The 26,163-nt window shown below is 43.3% G+C and overlaps 1 protein-coding gene across 2 annotated transcripts in view; it reads left to right on the top strand.

Moving 5' to 3' along the window:
• Positions 1 to 26,163, top strand: part of CEP162 (centrosomal protein 162) — a 145,822-nt gene that overhangs the window by 41,845 nt on the left and 77,814 nt on the right. For both annotated transcript variants that reach the window (XM_073675653.1, XM_073675654.1), the window contains 4 exons: positions 13,091 to 13,349; positions 14,160 to 14,284; positions 15,928 to 16,185; positions 24,560 to 24,697. In XM_073675653.1, coding sequence (XP_073531754.1) covers positions 13,091 to 13,349; positions 14,160 to 14,284; positions 15,928 to 16,185; positions 24,560 to 24,697 — 780 coding nt within the window. The remainder of the gene's footprint in view (positions 1 to 13,090; positions 13,350 to 14,159; positions 14,285 to 15,927; positions 16,186 to 24,559; positions 24,698 to 26,163) is intronic.

The following is a 26,163-nucleotide window of genomic DNA, read 5'->3' as shown; positions in this document are numbered from 1 at the left end:
CCCTTTGGGTTGGCTATAGCCCCGAGAGTTTTTACCAAACTAGTAGCAGAGGTCATGGCCCATATAAGAGAAAAAGACATCTTAATAATCCCTTACCTTGATGATTTCTTGGTAGTGGGGAACTCTTTTGTTCAATGCGAGGCCCACCTTCAGGTAACAATTTCTGTCCTAGAAGATTGTACTAGGTTGGTTTCTAAATCTGGAAAAATCTAGGTTGACTCCACTAAAAGCTCATCAGTTCCTGGGGGTCATTTTAGATTCTGAAAGACAGTTATGCTATTTATCAGAAGAAAAGATTGCAAAAATCCAGGGCTTAGTGAAACATTGTATGGATAGACCCTCTATGTCACTCCATAAAGCCATGTCATTATTAGGGTCCCTGACCTCAAGTTTTACCGCAGTGCGTTTGTCCCAATTTCACTCAAGGGCACTTCAATGAGAGATATTGTATAACGACTCAATCCTAGATGGACGTCTAGACCGGGAGTTTACCTTGGCCCCTCGCTCCTTACAATCCCTATGTTGGTGGTTGGTACACACTAATCTTTCTAGGGGAGTCCCTTGGGAATGTAAACCTACTGCAGTCTTGACTACAGATGCAAGTGCTACAGGTTGGGGAGCTCATTTTGAAGGTAACTTAATTCAGGGGACCTGGTCAGAAAATGAGGTACAGTTTTCCTCAAATGTTAAGGAACTTTTGGCGGTTGATTATGCGCTCAATGGGTTCCTTGTATATTTACAGGGCCAGGATGTCCGTATATTCTCGGACAATCAAGTCTCAGTAGCATATATAAATCGTCAAGGGGGAACCCGTTCAAAAGACTTAATGAGAGTAGCAGACAGACTTCTTCAGAATGCAGAGGATCATTGTCTCTCCCTTTCTGCTGTCCATCTAAGAGGAAAAGAAAACGTCACAGCAGATTTTCTCAGCAGTACTTCCATAAAAGGAGATTTGTGGCAATGTGAGGTCTTCCAACAGTGGACTTGTTTGCGACAAAATCCTATCGAAAGGTGGCAGCGTTTTGTTCCCTAAACCCCAGAGAAAGTCCCCTGGCAGTGGATGCCTTCATGGTTCCCTGGGAGTTTCCTTTGGCGTATGCATTCCCTCCCAAGGTCCTGCTTCCGTCAGTCATAAGGAAAATCAGGGCAGACAAAGCCAGAATGATCCTCATATGCCCAAGTGGCCGTGGTTCTCTTGCCTCCAGAAAATGTCCATATAAGACCCCTGGGTTCTTCCGGAGATTCCGGACCTTCTCACTCAGGGTCCTTTTTCCCATCCTCCAGCCTCAAATCTCCATTTAACGGCATGGAATTTGAAAGGGCGTTGTTAACCAGCAAAGGTTTTTCCACAAATGTAGTAAACACTCTCCTATGTAGCAGAAAACCAGTTTCTACCCACATCTACGCTAGGACTTGGAGGAAGTTTCTGTCCTTTTCAAAATTTAAACCAGAGGATGGGCCCCCTATTGGGAAAATGCTAAAATTTCTACAGCGGGGTTTAGAACAGGGCCTTACCACTAGTACATTGAAAGTACAAGTTTCGGCTTTAGGAGCTTTGTTTTCTTTTGATATAGCGGCTAATTATTGGGTAGCACGGTTTATAAAAGCCTCTTTTAGATGTAGACCTATTATTAAAACTAAATCCTCTCCCTGGGATTTAAATCTAGTCCTAAATGCCTTGACTAACCCTCCCTACGAGCCCCTAGATTCAACCTCCCATAAAATTATTCTTCTTAAAACAGCCCTGTTAGTTGCCCTGACTTCAGCCAGAAGAGTAAGTGACATACAGGCTCTTTCTATATCCCCATCATTTACTCAAATTCTGGATGATAGAATTGTATTAAAGCCTCACCCAGCCTTTCTTCCAAAGGTAGTCTCACGATTCCATAGGACTCAGGAGGTTAATCTTCCAACTTTTTGTTTTCCACCTAAGAATTAGAAAGAGGAGAAACTACACACATTGGATGTTAGGAGGTGCGTACTTAAATACCTGGAGGTTTCACACAGTTTTAGGAAAGATAGTTCCCTATTTATATGCCATCAGGGGGCTGGAAAGGTTGTAAAGCTTCAAAATCTACGATTGCGAGGTGGATTAGAGAGGCCATCACCATCGCCTACTCTTCGGGGGATAAGGAAGTACCGGAGGGGTTGAGGGCTCACTCCACCAGAGCAGTAGCAACCTCCTGGGCAGAGAAGACTGGGGTTTCCATCGAAGACATACACTACAGTCCAAAAGTTTGGACACACCTTCTCATTTAAAGATTTTTCTGTATTTTCTTGACTATTAAAATTGTACATTCACACTGAAGGCATCAAAACTATGAATTAACACATGTGGAATTATATACTTCACAAAAAGTGTGAAACAACTGAAAATATGTCTTATATTCTAGGTTCTTCAAAGTAGCCACCTTTTGCTTTGATGACTGCTTTGCACACTCTTGGCATTCTCTTGATGAGCTTCAAGAGGTAATCACCGGAAATGGTCTTCCAACAATCTTGAAGGAGTTCCCAGAGATGCTTAGCACTTGTTGGCTCTTTTGCCTTCACTCTGCGGTCCAGCTCACCCCAACCATCTCGATTGGGTTCAGGTCTGGTGACTGTGGAGGCTAGGTCATCTGGCGTAGCACCCCATCACTCTCCTGCTTGGTCATATAGCCCTTACACAGCCTGGAGGTGTGTTTAGGGTCATTGTCCTGTTGAAAAATAAATGATGGTCCAACTAAACGCAAACCGGATGGAATAGCATGCCGCTGCAAGATGCTGTGGTAGCCATGTTGGTTCAGTATGCCTTCAATTTTGAATAAATCCCCAACAGTGTCACCAGCAAAGCATCCCCACACCATCACACCTCCTCCTCCATGCTTCATGGTGGGAACCAGGCATGTAGAGTCCATCCGTTCACCTTTTCTGCGTCGCACAAAGACACGGTGGTTGGAACCAAAGATCTCAAATTTGGACTCATCAGACCAAAGCACAGATTTCCACTGGTCTAATGTCCATTCCTTGTGTTCTTTAGCCCAAACAAGTCTCTTCTGCTTGTTGCCTGTCCTTAGCAGTGGTTTCCTAGCAGCTATTTTACCATGAAGGCCTGCTGCACAAAGTCTCCTCTTAACAGTTGTTGAAGAGATGTGTCTGCTGCTAGAACTCTGTGTGGCATTGACCTGGTCTCTAATCTGAGCTGCTGTTAACCTGCGATTTCTGAGGCTGGTGACTCGGATAAACTTATCCTCAGAAGCAGAGTTGACTGTTGGTCTTCCTTTCCTGGGGCAGTCCTCATGTGAGCCAGTTTCTTTGTAGCACTTGATGGTTTTTGCAGCTGCACTTGGGGACACTTTCAAAGTTTTGCCAATTTTTTGGACTGACTGACCTTCATTTCTTAAAGTAATGATGGCCACTCGTTTTTCTTTACTTAGCTGCTTTTTTCTTGCCATAATACAAATTCTAATAGTCTAATCAGTAGGACTATCAGCTGTGTATCCACCAGACTTCTGCACAACACAACTGATGGTCCCACCCCCATTTATAAGGCAAGAAATCCCACTTATTAAACCTGACAGGGCACACCTGTGAAGTGAAAACCATTTCCGGTGACTACCTCTTGAAGCTCATCAAGAGAATGCCAGAAGTGTGCAAAGCAGTCATCAAAGCAAAAGGTGGCTACTTTGAACAACCTAGATATAAGACATATTTTCAGTTGTTTCACACTTTTTTGTTAAGTATATAATTCCACATGTGTTAATTCGTAGTTTTGATGCCTTCAGTGTGAATGTCCAATTTTCATAATCATGAAAATACAGAAAAATCTTTAAATGAGAAGGTGTGTCCAAACTTTTGGTCTGTACTGTATGTAAGGCTGTCCCCTGGTCTTCTCCCTCCACCTTCTATAGGCATTATAGGTTAGATTTGGGTGACTCCTCTGATCTCACCTTTGGGAGAAGGGTGCTTCAAGCTGTGGTCCCTCCCTAATCTCCTTTCGTCTCTGTAATTCTCTTGTGGTGCTGTCATGGGAGTACGAATAAAGCCTTAGTTACTTACCGGTAACGGGATTTTTCGGAGCCCATGACAGCACCCTTATATTCCCTCCTTACACTGGTGTTTTTTGCACTCCCATAGAGTTATTTTCCTTTTTTGCACTCTCGGGGGAAGTTAGTTAAAGTAATTGGCTTAAAATGAATTTTATTTTGTTGTAATTAACCTTGGCGGTCCTCTCATGCTCTGTTAACTAAACTGAGGCGGGAGAGAGGTGCCGCCTTTTTTAACCTGTAGGTTTCCTGTCCTTGATGGGCGGATCCTCTCTCGTGGTGCTGTCATGGGCTCTGAAAAATCCCGTTACCGGTAAGTAACTAAGGCTTTTTTCATTAAAATCGGTGGTATTATAATGATTTTATAACATTATATACACTTTGTCCTACCTGCTCGTTTTCAATCATAGGGATGTGATTCTCTCATTCAGTCAGGGGCGGCGCCGCATTCAGTCACTGCTGGCGCCACCCACGTGTTTGAATATTGCTCCCAGCAAGCGCTATTATTGTGGGGCGCATGCACATTTCTACATGTCCGATGCTGGTCCCGCTCCTGCGCAGTGAGGCTATGCCGCTGTTCATGGGTCACTGCTGTATGCTTGCCCACTAGGCCGAAATTTGCCAGCCAGCCAGCCCCTGCTTTGATGCTTAGTGGGCGACTGCCCCAGGTGATGATGCATGTCTTCAATTGTATCCTTTGACCTTTTTGCCACACACCGTGATGTTCCCACATCCAAACTTCATTGTTGGTATGGTGTTTTGGGGGTGATATGCAGTGCCTTTTGGCCTCCAAACATGATGTGTATTATGGCATCCCAAAAAGCTCAATTTTGGTCTCATCAGACCTGACTATATTCTCCCAATATTTCACAGGCTTGTCTAAATGTTATTCAGCAAACTTGAAATGTGCCTGATCATGCGCTTTGTTTAGCAGTGGAGTCTTGCCTGGTGAGTGTACATACAGGTCATGGAGGTTTAGTGCATTACTTATTGTTTTATTTGAAGCAATTGTACCAGCTGATTCCAGTTCTTTCTGCTGGTTCCAGCTCTCCACAGGTGGTCCTTGGCTCTTGGACAACTTTTCTGATAATTCTTTTCACTCTTCTGTCTGAAATTTTGCACCTGGTCTTGGCTGATTTATAGTGAAATGATTTTCTTTCCACTTCCGGATTATGGCCCCAAAAGTGGTTGCTGAAATCTTCAGTAGTTTTAAATTCTTCTGTAGCCAATGCCATCTGTATGTTTTACAACAATAAGGTTGTGAAGGTCTTGAGAGCTCTCACTGGTCTTATCAATCATGAGATGTTTCTTGTGTGGCACCTTGCTAATGAGACACCAGCTGATATTATTATTCACTAAATGGCAGTATTGCCTTCTAATTACTAATAGATTTCAGCTGGTGTCAAGACTTTCCATGGCTTTTTGCACATCTTTTTTCATGTGTTAAATACTTTTTCCCTGTGTGATTTCTTATTATAACACTTAATTTATGGACATCTATGGTTTTGATTTATTTGCTTGTGTTGATTCTTACAGACATCTGGTGAGAATTTTATGTCAATATTGCATTTTAGAAATGTATTTACTTGGTGCCTCTGGGAAATTTCTGCCTTTATTTTTATTTTGTATTAATAATTATTGAATTATTATATTTAATGCAAAATTAAATGCACTAGTTTAATATTTGTTAAGATTTTTAATATTTGTTTTTATTATTTTTTTCTTCAGCCACTGGGGGCTGCCATTTTCATCTGCTGGTGTATAAGTGTCTGAGCACGACACACACCTTAAAAATGGCTGCCCATGTAAATAGGAGATGCTGTCGGTGACCAAAGGCATCTCTTACTCTGTGGCTGCCTGCAGCTGTGACCTGGGCAGGCTTTCTGGGCTGTCCAGGTCATAACTGTGGTGGGACCTGTAGCAATTTTTTTTTAATTTTTTTTTTATTATTTTTTTTTTTTTTAAAGCCTACAACTATGCTGCGAGCTACACTTTCCCTGGTCACCGCTCACAGTGTACAGTAGGAGCAATGACAGGAGGTGTAAGTATGCGGCGAACGCTGAGCGGAGGTCCTTGGATGAGGTATTGGCAGCAAGTGAGCGGTGTTCGGCAGCCTGACCTTAGTAGTACAATACCAGACTGCTGATCACCATCTTCACCCTGCTGTGATCTGAACAATGTGTATCTAATGCCCATCATGTGTGATACAACCCAGAGCTATGTATCTAATGCCCATCATATGTGATACAACCCAGAGCTATGTATCTAATGCCCATCATGTGTGATACAACCCAGAGCTATGTATCTAATGCCCATCATGCATGGTATAAACCAGATCCGTGTATCCAATGCACATAATGTATGATACAGCCCTCAAACGCGTATCCGATCCCAGCTTTTAATGCACTCTGCGTATCCAATCCCAGCTCGTCATACACATTACATCACTGCTGTCACAGAACTGGGCGGAGCGGTGTCACATTACATCACTGCTCTCACAGAACTGGGCGGAGCGTTGTCACACATTACATCACTGCTCTCACAGAACTGGGCGGGGCGGTGTCACACATTACATCACTGCTCTCACAGAACTGGGCGGAGCGGTGTCACATTACATCACTGCTCTCACAGAACTGGGCGGAGCGTTGTCACACATTACATCACTGCTCTCACAGAACTGGGCGGAGCGGTGTCACACATTACATCACTGCTCTCACAGAACTGGGCGGAGCGGTGTCACACATTACATCACTGCTCTCACAGAACTGGGCGGAGCGGTGTCACATTACACCACTGCTCTCAGAGAACTGGGCGGGGCGGTGTCACACATTACATCCCTGCTCTCATAGAACTGGGCGGAGCGGTGTCACACATTACACCACTGCTCTCATAGAACTGGGCGGGGCGGTGTCACATTACATCACTGCTCTCACAGAACTGGGCGGAGCGGTGTCACACATTACATCACTGCTCTCACAGAACTGGGCGGAGCGGTGTCACACATTACACCACTACTCTCACAGAACTGGGCGGAGCGGTGTCATACATTACACCACTGCTCTCATAGAACTGGGCGGGGCGGTGTCACATTACATCACTGCTCTCACAGAACTGGGCGGAGCGGTGTCACACATTACATCACTGCTCTCACAGAACTGGGCGGAGCGGTGTCACACATTACATCACTGCTCTCACAGTACTGGGCGGGGCGGTGTCACATTACATCACTGCTCTCAGAACTGGGCGGGGCGGTGTCACATTACATCACTGCTCTCACAGAACTGGGCGGAGCGGTGTCACACTACATCACTGCTCTCACAGAACTGGGCGGAGCGGTGTCACATTACACCACTGCTCTCAGAGAACTGGGCGGGGCGGTGTCACACATTACATCACTGCTCTCACAGAACTGGGCGGAGCGGTGTCACATTACACCACTGCTCTCAGAGAACTGGGCGGGGCGGTGTCACACATTACATCACTGCTCTCATAGAACTGGGCGGAGCGGTGTCACACATTACATCACTGCTGTCACAGAATTGGATGGAGCGGTGTCACACATTACATCACTGCTCTCACAGAACTGGGCGGAGCGGTGTCACACATTACACCACTGCTCTCGCAGAACTGGGCGAGGCGGAGTCACACATTACATCACTGCTCTCACAGAACTGGGCGGAGCAGTGTCACATTACATCACTGCTCTCACAGAACTGGGCGGAGCGGTGTCACACATTACACCACTGCTCTCATAGAACTGGGCGGGGCGGTGTCACACATTACACCACTGCTCTCATAGAACTGGGCGGGGCGGTGTCACACATTACATCACTGCTCTCACAGAACTGGGCGGAACGGTGTCACACATCACATCACTGCTCTCACAGAACTAGGCGGAGTGGTGTCACATTACATCACTGCTCTCACAGAACTGGGCGGAGCGGTGTCACACATTACATCACTGCTCTCACAGAACTGGGCGGAGCGGTGTCACACATTACATCACTGCTCTCACAGAACTGGGCGGAGCGGTGTCACATTACACCACTGCTCTCAGAGAACTGGGCGGGGCGGTGTCACACATTACATCACTGCTCTCATAGAACTGGGCGGAGCGGTGTCACACATTACACCACTGCTCTCATAGAACTGGGCGGGGCGGTGTCACATTACATCACTGCTCTCACAGAACTGGGCGGAGCGGTGTCACACATTACATCACTGCTCTCACAGAACTGGGCGGAGCGGTGTCACACATTACACCACTACTCTCACAGAACTGGGCGGAGCGGTGTCATACATTACACCACTGCTCTCATAGAACTGGGCGGGGCGGTGTCACATTACATCACTGCTCTCACAGAACTGGGCGGAGCGGTGTCACACATTACATCACTGCTCTCACAGAACTGGGCGGAGCGGTGTCACACATTACATCACTGCTCTCACAGTACTGGGCGGGGCGGTGTCACATTACATCACTGCTCTCAGAACTGGGCGGGGCGGTGTCACATTACATCACTGCTCTCACAGAACTGGGCGGAGCGGTGTCACACTACATCACTGCTCTCACAGAACTGGGCGGAGCGGTGTCACATTACACCACTGCTCTCAGAGAACTGGGCGGGGCGGTGTCACACATTACATCACTGCTCTCACAGAACTGGGCGGAGCGGTGTCACATTACACCACTGCTCTCAGAGAACTGGGCGGGGCGGTGTCACACATTACATCACTGCTCTCATAGAACTGGGCGGAGCGGTGTCACACATTACATCACTGCTGTCACAGAATTGGATGGAGCGGTGTCACACATTACATCACTGCTCTCACAGAACTGGGCGGAGCGGTGTCACACATTACACCACTGCTCTCGCAGAACTGGGCGAGGCGGAGTCACACATTACATCACTGCTCTCACAGAACTGGGCGGAGCAGTGTCACATTACATCACTGCTCTCACAGAACTGGGCGGAGCGGTGTCACACATTACACCACTGCTCTCATAGAACTGGGCGGAGCGGTGTCACACATTACATCACTGCTCTCACAGAACTGGGCGGAGCGGTGTCACACATTACACCACTGCTCTCATAGAACTGGGCGGGGCGGTGTCACACATTACATCACTGCTCTCACAGAACTGGGCGGAACGGTGTCACACATCACATCACTGCTCTCACAGAACTAGGCGGAGCGGTGTCACATTACATCACTGCTCTCACAGAACTGGGCGGAGCGGTGTCACACATTACATCACTGCTCTCACAGAACTGGGCGGAGCGGTGTCACACATTACATCACTGCTCTCACAGAACTGGGCGGAGCGGTGTCACACATTACATCACTGCTCTCATAGAACTGGGCGGGGCGGTGTCACATTACATCACTGCTCTCACAGAACTGGGCGGAGCGGTGTCACACATTACATCACTGCTCTCACAGAACTGGGCGGAGCGGTGTCACACATTACATCACTGCTCTCACAGAACTGGGCGGAGCGGTGTCACACATTACACCACTGCTCTCATAGAACTGGGCGGGGCGGTGTCACATTACATCACTGCTCTCACAGAACTGGGCGGAGCGGTGTCACATTACATCACTGCTCTCACAGAACTGGGCGGAGCGTTGTCACATTACATCACTGCTCTCATAGAACTGGGCGGAGCGGTGTCACACATTACATCACTGCTCTCACAGAACTGAGCGGTGTCACACATTACATCACTGCTTTCACAGAACTGGGCGGAGCGGTGTCACACATTACATCACTGCTCTCACAGAACTGGGCGGAGCGTTGTCACATTACATCACTGCTCTCACAGAACTGGGCGGGGCGGTGTCACACATTACATCACTGCTCTCACAGTACTGGGCGGGGCGGTGTCACACATTACATCACTGCTCTCACAGTACTGGGCGGGGCGGTGTCACACATTACATCACTACTCTCACAGAACTGGGCGGGGCGGTGTCACACATTACATCACTGCTCTCACAGTACTGGGCGGGGCGGTGTCACACATTACATCACTGCTCTCACAGTACTGGGCGGGGCGGTGTCACACATTACATCACTGGTGTCACACATTACATCACTGCTCTCACAGTACTGGGCGGGGCGGTGTCACACATTACACTATTGCTCCCATAGCAGTGGAGAGAGCGGGAGGGGGTCACACATTACTACTCCCATATATGTGAATGGAGTAGGGACATACATACCTAATCCCATCCTGTGTAATACACTCTGAGCCTTTGTATCTAATCCCAGTGTGTGGTTACATTCCGCGTATCTGACCCCAGCGTTCAATCAGTGAGCCGCACCAACAAACAGTATCAGCGCTGCCAGCTGTCCTCGGTGACACTGTCCACATCAAAGTATGACTTTACAGTCACCAAAAAAATGTCTCTACACTGTGATCCTAAACTTCATCCTCTTATTCTTTTACAAATGCCCAGAAGGGGAGGAGTGATGTCACACACATTTGAGCAGACCCCACACAATTTTACTGCGGTCGTAATTCAAGTTAGTTGTACACTAGTTTTCATGGCAAATTTCAGCATCTGCTCCCCCTAGAGTATAAAATTGGACAATATCAAAACTTTTTATATGATTTTTCAGACTTTACTCCATTAAGATAAATGTTATTTTTTTTTTTAAAAATTAAAACATTAACAGCTTACATTTTTTAAATTGTTGAAAAAAAATATTTGCGATGGCACATTCCCATTCAAAGCTTTGAACAATTTCCATTTTAGCTTGGCCGATCGCACAAACTTTTCTATCAATACCTGCAATTAAAACACGCCTTTAACTCTCAATAGAAACGATCACCTATTTGTGATCAGTCAGTCATTGGACGCTATCGGCTCCTCAGACTCTACTACAGGGCTGATTTCACTTATCTATAAACAAGTATTGTTGTTTCAGACAGAGACCAATACAATGGAGGTTAGGTCTAAAGTAGAAGCGGAGCTGGGAGATATCGCTTTGGATCAATGGAGAGAGATCCTTGAACTAATCCCAAGGTTTTCTCCTTGTGAATTCTATAGACTATAGCAAATATATCTTGTGCAAAGGGTGTACAGAGGTCCCTAGCTTCCTTTTCAAAATAGATGTCCACCCAAACACAAAAAGCCCTAGGTTTGGTAACAAGAATGGTCACCTAATACACATGATGTGGGAGTGCGTTTCGATAGAAGCCTTTTGGAGGGGAGTAGTGGATCTTATGGAGAGAGTATTTGGGGTGAGATTGGAACCGGAGCCCAGAAGAGGTATACTGGATCTTTTGGAGGAAAATATAGACGTAGACTGTCCAATGGCTCTGGGCATTGAGGATTCTTTTTCAGGCATGTAAACTGCTGAGATATCATTAGCTAGATTCAAACCCTCCAACCTTAACTGATTTGAAAAAATAAAATGAACAGTATTATGTTTATGGAGAAGAGTCTATCAGAAGAGAAACCCGATGAGTAAACATGAGTCGATGTGGGGACACTGGTTGGAATATATACTAATAAAGAGAGCGAGCGATCCTTTTATTCTCCGTCCCCTTACACTTAGGCCATGTGCTAATATTGAAATGGAACTTTCTGCATTGTGTGTCCATGTGGCATTCTTGCAGCTAATAAATGGTTAACAGCCAATGTTGATTTTAAGGGTTTGTCTCTCTTGCTATGAAAGGAAATGGTATACAATATCAAACATATCCTGCCATGATTAAGACCTATATTGTTACAGTAGTCCGTGATTTGTTTCTGTCCCATTTTAAGCAATAAATAAGGCATTTTTCTCACACTGGATTGCGTTTTGGAGTCTCCCAAGATCTTTGATGCTGCCTCCCTCTATCTAATAAATATTATGTTTTAATGAGATTGATTGTTCTGTGAATTCCTTTGATTATTGTGGATACCACAGTTAAATACCTCTAGTTGTCAATGATTTATGTGACCGCCCACCTGCATGGGTAATACAGGGGAATCGTGAGCCACAGCTGTATAGTTCACAGATGCAGAAATTTCTAGATTTTTTCCAAGGGGCAGAAGGACTTAGGCACTCACTGTGCCCCATCCACTTAAAGGGAATCTTGTCACCAGATGTTTGCTACCTCACCTGAGAGGAGCATAATGTAGAGAAAGTGACCCATATTCCAGCGATGTATCACTTAGTTTACTGGGTACAGCAGTTGTGATAGAATTAAGAGTTTCTCTGATGCAGATCTAGCTGTTCTCAGAAAGCTAACTTTGCCCTCACCACTGATTAGCAGCTTTCTATGTACATTGTATATCGACAGTAAGATGCTAATCCGTGGTGGGGGCTGCGTTTTGGACTAGGAGACATGTGGGCAGCTAGTCCAGCAGTGATAATCTCCTGCTGATAAAACACTTTGTATTGAAACAACAGCACACAACCTAGTAAGTGACACATTGCTGAAATCAGTATCTCAGCCCCTACCTCTTGCTGCTCTCAGGTTACATAGCAAAAACCTAGTGACAGATTCCCTTTAAGCCATAAGCCGAGACTCTAAAGCTAATGTCTGACATGTAGATACTAGGTTAAGCCATGCATTTATATGAAGTTCTGTGCTGTGATGCACATACTAATGATTGTCAACATAATCTTAATTTAGGAGAATAATATGCAAACAGTGGGAACTCTGCAGACACAGTTGGCTGAAATTCACCTATTTTGCATACATCTAACCAGTATGAAATGGAAAATGCCACAAAGAAACAAGGCGTGCAAAACAAGGCATTGGAGTTCTATTTTATGTACATTACACGTGTTTTATTGTAGTGTAAATGATTTTTTCTTGGCATAAAATCTATTCCATAATTGACTAAGCCGTATGCTACAAGCGCTAATCTCACATTTTATTGAATTCACAGCATCAGATAAATGAACCACATGAATCCTACACTTTTCTGATAGCTCATCTTTTATGTACTTCTTCCGGGAATGATGTCTGTCGTGCTGCGTTTTGCTTGGTGTCTTTTATTTATGATAATTGTGAATGCATTCATTTCTTGTAATTGCAAGTAAAATGTTTTTCACATAGGCTGAGAAACATGGAAGTTATCCTGCAGTAAGTACAGCGTCTTCAGTCCTGATTCATAACAAGCACCCAAACAAGATGGTCCGGAGTCCACCGTCTTATTTAAGGAGAGGACAAAACCCACATTTTTCTCATGTGAAGAGCTCCGGCTATGGAAAGCTTAGCATACAAATGAAACGGACTTCTGATGATGACAGCTTAAAGTCCAATGAATTACATACGGACTTGAAATGGAAGTCCCCTACAGCTCAGAAATCAAAAGGTATTGATGATGCCATTAAATGTAATTATTCACTAGACTGCTGTTTCCACTACTCCCATAGAAATTATTCAATGCTGAATCTTGTTTACTCCTCGTGTCACACAAAGTTCATGCCCCAGTTGTGTAGGTAAGAAGGAGAAAAGGGCTCAGGACCCTGAACAAATAACCAGTGGGGAACCCAACAATCAAACGAGTAATTTGTGAAGATGCCATAATTATTTTTTTATTCTGGGAAAACCCTATTAAAAATACCCTGCCACTAGATTCATGCTGCCTGTGGAATTTAGCTGCCATGTTTGCCTTTGAAATGCTGCTGCATTTCAGAGAAAATATAGTTTAAAAACCCACCTGGGAACTATAGGGAAAGACATGACTAGTCCACACAACCCCTGGCACACATCTTCCCACCCCACTCCAGTTGTTTAACTAGTCTCTCCCTATTTACAAACATGGGAGAGACCTGTCAATCAACTGGACTGGAGAAGGGCAGGGACTAGTCAGGTTTCTCCCCATAGTCTCTGGCCAGCTTTACAAATTGTTTTAACTACACCATAAAAATACCTAGCTGCAATCACCCAGCCAGGTTTTGATTCAAGCCGCCTGTAATTCGGGCAGCATGGTTCTAGTCAAAGGTTCCCTTGAATTATTGGGGAGTTCCTTTTTTGTTATAGTGTAGTGGAAGCACTAGCTCAGTAAATTTGAGCTAGTGCTTCCATTTAGCAAATTTGTGAAAGGGGTTTGTCAAGAAGGTGTAAAATGCTCTTAAGTAGTTTGTGGCCTATATTGTGAGTTTATCTTTTTCTCTGTTAGGTGTGTTACCTGCTACTAAATCTATACGGTTTGCAGAAAATGCAATCATTTTTCCAAAGGACAAGCTGGAGCATCAAGAGACTGCTGCTGAAGTCAAGATAGGAAACGCTAAAGACAATGAAAAGGTGTGATAAATCGTTACTTATGAAGTTTGCAATGTCTGCTCGTATTTAACTGGGTTGCTGCATCAGGACCCAACATATTGATATCCTACAGAGGGGATATGGTGACCTCCTGTCTCACTGCTTTTACTTGAAGGCATTGCAGTGAAATATCTTAAATATATGTAGATGTCAAGTGATGTTTTAAATATTGAACACCTATTTTTTAGAATGCATAAGCCATGAATATTTAACTGTTAGGGGTTTGACCCGTATTACCCCCCACCAATTAATAGAGCTGTAAAACTCATTGCATGCCTTTCATTGATTACACACCAGAGTGCTCAGTCCTTACAGTTGGCAATGCCTGGTATTCTCCTTATTCTAATCCCAGACACAGCTGCATGATTGTATTGGACCACTGTGATTGTGTAGACAATGAAAGAGATACGTCACTTAAACCTGTGGATAGGTGATGGGTCGTAGAAACTGGGCCATCAGTATTTAAATCCTACTTTACCCCCTCATAAATAATTATATTTGATCCCTTTCAGATGTCTTAATTGTTCATAACAATTGCTTTTCTACTATTCTTTCATTACCTGATCTTCTCTTATGAGTGCATCCTGGAGTGGGTCACATAATCCTTTGACACGCAGGCACTACCTTCTGTTTGTTACGTCTGATCTCCCCCCATCGGGGCACAGCATATGGTTGGAAAGAGAATAGCATGACACTTGGATCCTGATGGGGCAGGGTTGCCTTTAAATGATTGACATTGTTTCTGAGCATGCAATCTCATATTACACACGTCACTGTCCTCTGCACTGACTCTGTTGATGTTTTGTAGCACAAGTGTCTTCCCCTTCTCTACAAGCGCCACCATGTGGGTTTGTGTTAGCAAGCATCGGTAGAGTTGGGAGATATCAAGCGCAAATAGGGTCTTATCCGGTAAATTATAATATAATGTAGGCTGTCAGAGAAATGCTCACCTTCTGGGATTGTGAATCCCACAACTGGGGTACCAGGCAAATTCAGCTGCTGCAGCACCCCCAGGACAGAGATAGCTGTCATAGAGAAGGAGGTTAGGAGGATGGGAGTGGTGATCTGCACTAGCTGGTTGATTCCAAACGGATCCAACAGACGTAAAGCCAGAGGAATATTACAAGGGGTTTATTCTCAAAAATTCCTCTGGTTTTACGTCTGTTGGATCCGTTTGGAATCTCCCAGCTAGCGTAGATCATGACTCCCATAGTCCTAACCACCTTCGGAAGAGGCAGAGCATCGGCAGAGTTAGTGGACAGAGGACAGTCCACTGAGTGGACAGAGGACAGTGAAGTCTGTCTTCTCAGCTTGCACTCTCAGAAACCATGTCAATCATTTAAAAGCAACCCCGCCCTCATCAGGAGCCAAGTGACGCGTTTCATTCCGTCCATATCCTTTGCCCAGATGAGGGGTGGATTTGACATAAAAGACAGGAAGTAGTGCCTGCATGTCATCAAAACATTACGTGACCCACATCAAGATGCGCTCTCATAGCGGAAGCGCAGGTAATGAGAGTATATTAGAAAAGTGATTGTTATGAACAGTTAAGACACATGAAAGGGGGTCAAATAGTAGTGGAAATCTCCTTTAAACTAAAAGCATTAACATTTCTCATTTTGCAGCTGTATGTTCCTGATGGTCCTAAGAGAAGAGCTTCAGAAATCCATTCTGCAGATGTCGGTGTCAATGATCTGACCATTCTTCAGAGACTCCAGAATGTTGAAGACAAGTTAAATGCAGGACATGGGCAGACAGCAACTTTCCTAGAAGGCTCTTTAAGAAAGGAGCATGACTATACACATGGAATGGAAGAGATGAAAATAAATTATGAAAAAGAAATCAAAGAACTAAAACAGGAAAACTTCATTCTTCAAACAAAGGTTGGTTGTAGAATATTGGAAAAGTAGCGGGTCACATTTGGTTCAGTTTATGCTTTGTTCACATCTTGTTCAGGGGTTACATTCGAGCTATGCACCCCACATTACCACTTTCCATCACCTCACTGGCTTTACCCATCCTATCGAACATGCCACGTTCCATTAGGTTGTGAAAAACAAGTGTATTTTCACCAAAGGGTCAACCGCTGCATTACCATGTTTAATTCTGCACGCTAGCAGAGCTATAACATAGCGAACTGAGCGCAGACGGTGTTTAAGGTGGCGCAATTAACTTCTTACATGCTGCAGTCAAAAACGACCACTGTATGTAGGGAAAGTAACAGAGGGAGATTTCTCCCTCTGTCACCCATGCGCTTCCAGTACGATCACAGGGTGCTGATGGTTGCTATAAAACAAATTAAAAATTAAATTTGTTTTTAGGTGTTTAAAAGGAACTTGTTGTGCAAAAAAAAAAAAAAATGTTATTTACCTGCAAAAATAGGGTTAATCTTCAGGTAAGTAGCATTAAAATGCTACTTGCTACTGAAAACACAGCTAATGGAAGAAAATTAATTCTCCTTCTTGGAGCCGCTTGCTTTCAGTCATGGTGATGTGCATGGAGCGGTTACGGTGCAGTTACTATACTGTGAGCGGTGGCTGTAATCGTTCTCCGGCACTTTAATTGGCAACTCGCCCTGTACAGATGTGCATACGACAGATTCCCTTTAAAAAGAAAAAAAAATGCTTTAAATACAATATAGTCTAATAAAAAACACCTCCAAAAATAGTAAAAAAAAAAAAACATTATAAATTGGGTTTCACTATAACCATACCTACCCGTACTATAAAATGGGTGCAAACTCCTTCTGCTGGTTTGGGTGGACAATTTGACGCCTTAGGCTTTGTATATGATGTCCAATTTCACTTGCCATACAGAATGTATCACTACATGCTGTTCTTCTAATCCGTATGTACAGAAGTTCACCTCTTACTGTCATTCCAGTACTTTGATGTGAAGTATCACGGCACAGTCGTGTTGCAAGTCAAAACGTACTTTTAATGCGGCAAAAAGTATCTGTACAGGATTCAGGCCAACGTTTTGGTCCTCAGACCTTGCTCACGGCTTACAAAATATATATATAAATATGTACATCAATAAACAAAATTGTGATGAATACATCATATAGTACAGTGAAAATTAGAATATAATATAAAAACTGCAATGCGAGTACAGAAAATACATTTATGCATAAATAAATGAATATACAGTAAATATGAAGTAATGGTAAGGTAAGCAATGGATGGAGTAAGAGTAGGATAAACTGAAAGTTGGAGGCAAAAAATTAAAATAAAAGATCAAAATGAGATGAAAGGAACAAACTGAAGGTAAGAGGAAGTGCAATATGTAAGGTAGGTAAAAAGACTGGGGGGAGTAAGAGAAAAAGAAAGAAAGAAGGGAAAAAGTAGTGGGGAGAAGAAAAAAGAGGAAAGAAAAGTGTCCCAATAAAGTAGAAGGAAAACCATATTGAAGAAAGGAAAGCTGCAGTAAGAGACCTATAGGAAGAGGGAGATAGACCAGGTGGCCTGGGGTGAGGATGAGAAATCACAAAGTAAAACAGCAGTTAAGGGAGGATAAACTGCAAAATGGAGACACAAAATGAAAGAAAAGGCAGAGGAGAACACTGGGTGCCTTGGTGATCTGACATGTCCTTTGGAGTTGTTGGGAAGGGCAATGTTAAGTTCTTGTGATTTATTCATGTTTACCTTGAAGTTGGAGAGATTGCTAAATTCATCTAAAGTTTCTAGTACTGCTGGGAATACCACTGAAGGGTTTATGAGCAACAGTAAATCGTCTGCATATGCAGCGACTTTATGCTCTCTTCCGCCACATCTAACATCCTCTAGCCTCTCGTCTGTTCTGAATCTTTGTAGTAATGTTTCCGTTGTCACGATTAAGAGGAGAGGCGAGAGGGGACAGCCTTGCCTGGTGTCATTGGTGATGTTGAAAGAGGGCGACTGATAAGTCATTCACTAGGACGCACACCAAAGGGCTGCTGTACATGGAGAATACTGCGGAAATGAATTGTTCTGGAATATGAAATGCTTACATTGTTTCCCACGTGTACAGCCAATCAACACGGTCGAAGACTTTTTCTGCGTCCGTTCCAAGATGCACTAGAGGAGTAGAGGTTTTTTGGGCGATGAGTTTTTTTCGGATAAAAGATTTAGCTTTCCTTTGCTTGATTTGTGCTAGCATACATTTAATTGGCTTATCTTCATGCACATAATATTTATATTTATAGTAAGGGTAGCTTTTTGCCGATTTGTATGTTCAATAAAATACTTAGTTCTGATCATTAGAGCCAGATTATCGCTTAGGTTGGAGGCACCAACAGGACAAAGGAGTTGCAATAAAAGAAAAGAAAATGTATAAACGATGGAACCCTAAACTCTTTGCTTAGGAGGAAGAAAAAGAAAAGCCCAGAGGGCTACGACCCAGGGTCACCTCTGGTCTAGGGATCAGTCTGTGATGCGGGATTTCGGTGTCAGCTTGCCCGTTTTCGTTCTCGGTTTTCCCGGTCGGCCATTGGAGGTGACTTCACAAGAGGCAGTTGGTGGGACCGGGAGTAGTTTGGAGAGACCCTAGATCATGCACCTTCGATATGAGGATGTCCTCTTTGACTTTGAAGTTGAGGAGCCGGCATATTACATCCCTCGGGGGTTCATATGGTTTGTGCTTTGAATTATTATTTCATCTTGGTAGTTTTCTCCAAGTAGGGGAATGAGAGATTTCACCGCGGTAAGAACAGATTCGGGAGGAACTGTTTCCCGAAGGCCTCTGATATGTAAGTTGTTGTGGTGGCCTCTGTATTCTTGATTTTCCAAAGCATCAAACTCTGAGTTTAGGTATTCTTGGCATATCTGAACCCCTTCCGTTGTCACTACAGAGAAGTTACAAAGGGATTCTTGTGTGCTTTGTGGGGATTTAACTCTTGATCCAATTTGGTTAATTTTTTTTGTTTCACGTCCTGTATTTCCTTTGAGTGGGGTTAGAGCTTTGGAGAGAGCTTTTTGGATTAAAGGGCGGGAGACCGGTAGTGAGTGGAACTGGGTGGAACTATCAATATCGCTGTCATGTTCCTCAGAGTCGATTCCCTTTGCTGTGTCACTGGGTTCTTTTGAGAAGGTCATACTTCTGTTGGACGCTGTATGGTGAGTTGTAAGCGTCTTCTTGACAAATTTCTCCATCTCTCCTTTTTGTGTTCTTTAATTAACATTTGTTTCTCTGGAAGGGCCTTCCCCAATTTTAACCTTTTTGTAGGGATGAAATTATCTGTTGATATGTTGCATTTGACTGGGTTCCGTCTTGTTATGTGGAAGATTTACATGTTAACAGTAGTTGCTTGTGGAGCTGAGATGGGGATCTTAACTGTAATCCCTTTTTCAGCCACAAGGTGGTAAAAGAGCTGCAGCAATTAGACGTATTCACATAAAGCAGTGCTATATAATTCTATTCCTTTTCTACTCTCTTTTATAGACGTTATAGAGTCATAGAGTTCTTTATGAAAAGAGGACAGCACAAGAGAAAAATAAAAGTTGTAGGTTTGGCTTGAAAAATGGATTCAGGCACCGTTTAGCTGGCGTATCAGTATGTAGCAGCCTATATGTCTAGTCAATTTAGCTTGAGGGTTTATTGTGTTAAAAGTCTAGATGGTAGGTTGCACCCCTCAAGCTATAGTGCCAGTTAGATCTGTGAGTTAAACAGTGGGTCCTGTTTGATTGACAGGCGCCCTGTGGGAGCAGGTTAGGGTGGCAGTGAAGGGGCTGCACAAGGTCCAGAGTGGCACCTTGTTTAGACACCGGTTTGGTATCTATCTGGGTTTGAAAGCTCTGAACTCTGCGTTGTTGGCTGTGGCAGTGCATGGTGGATGCAGAAATCTTTATGTCTGGTATCTCTGTGCTTCTTTCAGGGAACGATGAGGTGTTTTGGAACCAAAGCGGTGTTATAAAAGGGTGTCTTAAATGGGGAGAAGCTGGAGCTCCTCAAAAGCACTTCTGTCCTGGTTGGAGTGCAAGACCCTGTGGCAGATTTTTTTAAGCTGCCACCATCAAGAGGAGTGGGTTCTCAGTCAGTGCTCAGCTCGATCATTGCACTTTCGGGAGAGGTTTCTTTGCTACAAGAAAAAATAGAAATGTTCCAACTTTCTTTTTCCTAAATGCATGGAATCCCCTAGTGGAGTAAATGCACTGCTCCAAATGTGGGTTTTCGATCTGGTCTTTGTCTTACTCCTTTTTCTTTGATCCCCGTAACCAAGTTATCTTTTTGTGATTATTGCCTTCATCAGGTGAGTGTCAGAATTGACAGCCTTGTCCTCTAAATACTCTTTCACATTTTTTCCACCAGGACAAGGTAATTCTCTGTTGAAACCTTCATCTTTGCCAAAAATATTATCTGCATTCCACCAAAATGAGGCTATTGTGATGCCCTCCTTTTGGTCTTTTCCTTTTTATCCTAGGAAAATGTCCCTTCATAAATTGTGCATAGTCCACTCATGGCAAATCTGCCTGGTTCAAACTGCCTCCTGCTGGTGGTGAGACTCACTGTTTATTCTTCCAAAGGGTTTCAGACAGGGTCTCTCAAAATCCTAATCCACCATAGCCCATCAAATCCATTCAGCTGTAAAATAGGCCTACCGCTTGAGAGGCAAAGTGGCACCATACCATGCGACCGCTCATTCTGCCTATACAGTGGGGATGGCACAGGCTATTCATCCCAAGTCCACTGCCCTAAATATGTGCAAAGCGACTATGTGGTTAATGCTTTCGCCAAATTGTACAGGGTGCATGCTTATGCCTCTGCGACGCAGCACTAGGATACAAGATTCCATGGTTCACTAGACTTGTTCCAACCCTAGAGACTCCTTTTGAATGTTCAAAGGTCCTGTGTCCCCCAAAAGCACAGACAAATAAGTTGGCTTTTTGTTATTCAGAAACAGACCGCTCTCGATCCCACTCAATGGCATTGATATTTTTTTTCTGCAACCCTGAGCATTCTGTACATGCGGTTCTGCTTTCCTTGAGTTTTTTTATAGTCATTGTTTTTCAGTGCTTTTGCGAATGTGAAGCAATCTTTATTGATGAAGCACTGAAGGAGAAATGGTTTTCAAAGATGTGATCATATTCAGCACAACGGATGCAGCAGTCAAATCTTTTTTTGTGTGTGTATTTTAATATTATACCAGATTCATGAGACAAAAAAAAGGAAAATTGATAGAACTTTTTATTTTTATGAAGGACAACGAATGACAATGCCCAGGTATTATCTTGTCTGTCTGGTGAGGCCCCATTATAAAAAGTTTTAGTTGTAACTCATGTGTTCTTTAATCCCTATGACAAAAATCTACGTTATTGTCAGGTGCTAGTTCCCTCACCATGACTTGAATTTTTGTCATTGCTTCAAACTGTCACTGCGATATTGGGAGATATAGTGAATTGTATGATTTTAGGTACTTTTTTTCAGAAGACCTACAGAACTTAATGGCTGTGCAAATCAGTCTGTAAACCTGTCATAGAAAATATTACAAATCTCTCTCTCCCTCTGAAATACCTCTCACTCTTCCCCCTCCCCTATACCATTTGCAAGGGACAAGAGCTAGCAATCTAAGGAGCAGTCTCTATGCAAATGGCAGTACACACAAGAAGTGGCAAACTCAATTGTCCAAGCTAGTTACCTTACCAAATGGAGAGCGTATGGGCCAGAGACTGAAGGGGATGAGAAACATTTCTTTACGGCTTCAAAGGGAAACTATCACATTCCGTACAATAGCCGGGTCATTCTCATTTGCACACTCCTTTTATCACCAGACCTCAGGCAGACTCGTAGGCACCGACATGAAATATGCAATATCGGAAGTTGTATAATTCTGGTTGTGATGGGACACACATTTTTAGCGGCGGTGCTAACTAAGAAACAATATGCACCTTTTTTCGTATCTGTGAGCCCCGCTGGTGAGCTGTAACGCAAGAACACAAAAATAACGGACAGCAGTCGTGTCGTGTGCTCTCTAAGTAAAGGTAAAATCGCAATAAAAAAGATGGCATTGCTTGCTAATTTCTGCGATCAACCAGCAAGCAGTTATCACAGAAGTTAGAGATCTAATAAAAACATAAAGGGAGGAGACCAGCCAACGTGAGGTCATCACAGGGGAGTGTGTGGGCTGGGTCCCCTTCGGCATAAAGATCAAGCCGAATATTGATCTATACTCATGCTGGGGTAAACATATTTTTGTAAGCAGGGGTCATGTTCCATAACGATCCATTGGAGCGCCCCCCTCCAGCTAAACTGAATCGTCTCTGCGATCGGTCTAGTAAGTTTCTTCTATTAATCCCTTTTTATTTTGTGTGACTGTATATGCTGTATTGTTTTATCCTCCTTTGTAAAATCTTTTGTATATTTTTTAATAAACACTGCCTCCCTTTTGGATTAAATATAAAATGTAATAGTTCTGTTTCTTCTGTTTTGTAAACGTTCCTCCCCCGAAGCCATATACGCTACTCGAAAGCTGGCGTCCAATCAGGCCTGTAGTGGATTTTATATTTTTTAAAAAACAAAACTGATTGGTGGTGGCAGCAATTAATCTTACTGGGTTATCGAGAAGCTGGCAGTGACTATATGGGGGCATATACACATATTTTGTGCGCTGGAATTCAGAAGTGTGTACGTCATACGCTCACTGCTTGCTTGCCGATAGCTACGTAGTGAGTAATCAGGATCGTGCGTGTGGATAATACCTGACAATACCCTTTAATTTACTTCTAGCTACCCTGATTGCTATAGAAAATATCTGGCATCTTTTCAACCAGTCAGAGATCTTAAAATTTTGGAGGCTTCTTTTGAACATAGGACTTGATAAAAAGCCCACAATAAGGTCTTGCTGGTCAACAGATGTCCTGTATGACACCTCAATTTATAGAGATGTAATGAAGATCAAGAGGTTTGGGGACATAATGCGCTTAATTTATTACAGCGATAATTCGTTATTTCATTAATGACCCCAGCCATGATCTGCTCTATAAAATAAAACCTCTAATCACCCACTTTAAATGAAAATTTTCTCATTTCGAATCTCTAGTCTTATTCAGAGGAAGATTCCATTTTGGTTTTGTCAATGTCTTCCATGCAAATGGGCCAGGTTCATCATGAAGGTTTATCAAATATGTGAAAGTGGTACCGGCTATGCCTATCAATTTAGATTTTTAAAAACCTCCAGTATCAACCCACCCTACCACCATGCCTAAAACTAGTGACTGGATAGTATGGAACCCGATGTACCCACTACTAGAAAAGGGGTATGACTTGTATAAAAGTTGTCAGTGTACAAGTGCACCCCTTTGCAAGTGCCTTGCTAAAAAACAAACTCATTTATTATACGTTAAAGCTAACGAGTCCTCCCAAAGCTCCTTTACAATTAAATTGTTTTAAAGGGGTTGTTCAGGCTCGGTTCAATCCATGTGACTGCAGAATGCCGAATCATGGCAGCATGCGGTGCACATGTCACAATATCCCGGTGCGAGCAGTCGGTCACATTACTGCCTGAATGCGATTTGCATAGATGCAGTCTCTTTATGCACTTCTCTTGAAAGAAGCTGAAGGTGTCAAGTCTGTACTTGACTGCGTTTATGCATATCACGTACATGTGGTTACGTTACCGCTCGTTCACATTGGGAATACTGAGAAATCGTGATCACATGCGCATTGCACACTGTCACAATTTGGCAGTCTGCAGTAACATAGAGCAAGTGAAGACTTTTGCCCCAAGTCTGGGCAGACCCTTTGGCCTCCATCCTTGCAAATGAGAGCAGCCCTGTACCCATAGGTGGGACAAATGCCATAATATCCAAGCCATACTGCATACAGCAGTATGATAAAAAATAAGGGGTGCGTTGACCTTTCTGACCGGATGTTGCAATCCTATTTTGTTGCGCAAAGAAAGTGCAACATGTGACCAAAAACAATCCCAAAATTGCTTGAATGTGCAAAAGATCTCTGGAGTTATTCCCTGAAATGTTCACACACAACAGATTTATGAAAACTGGAGGTGTCATTAACGGGTTAATGAGTTGTTCATTCTCCTTCTGCTAGCATGCTGACTGGTTTGATTCAAGGGCTATAGGGAGGATGGGGGGGAACACAGTGTCCTCTTACAGTGGCATCAGCTGTCATCCAAGTTCCTGTGTCCCCCAGTATGATAAAAAGCTTTTAGCACTTAGTAGTAAAAATCAGATTTTTCATGTGCTTAGTCCGTCATCAATTGATCAACCGTGTAAAAGTGTAGTTTGTTTTCACTACGACCTTTAAGTCTTCATTTTTATTCAGTTACATGCAGGGGAAGAAAAAATCAAGAAAAGGAGCCATCTGTTCGGAGATCAAAATACCCCTGTAACAGAAGAAAAAATGCGGCAAATAAGACAGGAAATAGTGGAACAAGAGACTATTCTTCATGGCTACCAGCAGGTACTGTATTAAGCATCACAGTAAGGCCTCATTCACACATCTGTGAGTCGCTTACATGTTCTATCCGTGATTTTCACAGACAGAACACATGCCCATTATAGTCTATGGGGCTGTTCACATAACTGTTTTCTGCGGACTGTGTGTCCTCAAAAAAAATCCTGGAGGCATAGCCATTTTTGATTGGAGTCACAGATCAAAATTACCCTCACATGTCTGTGGTGCTGTGAAAGTCAATCATAGCGTACGAATGGGATCAATGTGCAGTCTGTGTGCTGTCTGTGATTAAAGGGGATATCCTGGACTTTATGAAAAGCAAAAAAAAGTGCCCAAGTATTAAAAGGCAGGTAGTTGCTACCTATCTGACCCATCACCGTTGTTCATCGACAGAGTGGCGGCTTCTTTTCCTCCCTACCTTGTCGGCGGGGCGTGACTTCTGACGTCATTCTGATTGACAGTCAGTTCCCTCAGTTAGGCAGCGGGAATCCGGATGTCGATCAGAATGACGTTGCTGAAGAATAGTGCCCGGCACAACAGGCGGGTAGGTAGCAACTACTTGCCTGTTAGTGCTTAGGCGCTTTTTTTGTTTTTCACAAAGTCTCAGATATCCCCTCTAACATTGCAATAGATAGGAGAAGCTTTGTAATTTATTTACTTTTACATATGTAAAAATCACTGACACATTGATGATAGAAACTAGAACCCTCACCAAGCTCTCATGAAAATCAGATCCAAAACACTGATAAAGCTAGGAACGTTTTTTGCATATGTGAAGAATCCCTGATGTCTGAATGAGGCCTGAACCTTTCCAACACTCTGTTTTTCCTCAAAGGCCATTTTTTATATTGGAACTCCTGCATCTATGTTTAACATAACTGGAATCATAAAAGTTTAATTAAAAAAAAATTTAGGTTATGAGCACACATGCACAGGACAGATTTGCTAAAGATTTTCAGTGAAGATTTTGCACCAGAAATCTGTAGCAAACTATTTTTTAACTGAAACAAAATGGGGTTTCCAAATATTATTGACATGATGAGTAGAAAATGGTGGGGATATTAGAGGTTGCTGCAGAATTTAATATTTCCAGCATGGTGTATTTTGCAGTAGGAAGGCTGGTGGGTTTCACTTTTGCGCTTTGCTTCACAGTGTACAGAGATTAAGTAGCAATTTTTATTGCTAATTTGCTCCAAATTTTTTACACCACATCTACCCAGTGTGAACATAGCTCTAAAATGAAAATAATATAAAAAGAAGAAGTGAGCAGCTCACCCATCCACGAGTGCATAAGGAAAGAAAGTCCACAGAAAAAGGAAGGTTGATCCAGCACTTCAAGAAGATGCAAACTTTATTCCATTAGTAATCCATCCATAAAAACATGTTTCAAAGGAAAATCCACATCATAGGAATAGATTAACCCTCCGTCAGGGGCAATATGTTTCATAACGAGTTTAGGGGCATTGCGCCTG

The sequence above is a fragment of the Phyllobates terribilis genome, unplaced genomic scaffold, assembly GCF_046119375.1.
Source record: "Phyllobates terribilis strain yellow unplaced genomic scaffold, ASM4611937v1 Scaffold_3__8_contigs__length_932513732, whole genome shotgun sequence".
In the NCBI taxonomy this organism is placed as follows: domain Eukaryota; kingdom Metazoa; phylum Chordata; class Amphibia; order Anura; family Dendrobatidae; genus Phyllobates; species Phyllobates terribilis.
Note: the sequence above shows the minus strand (reverse complement) of the source record. Positions and strands in the feature narration are given on the sequence as shown.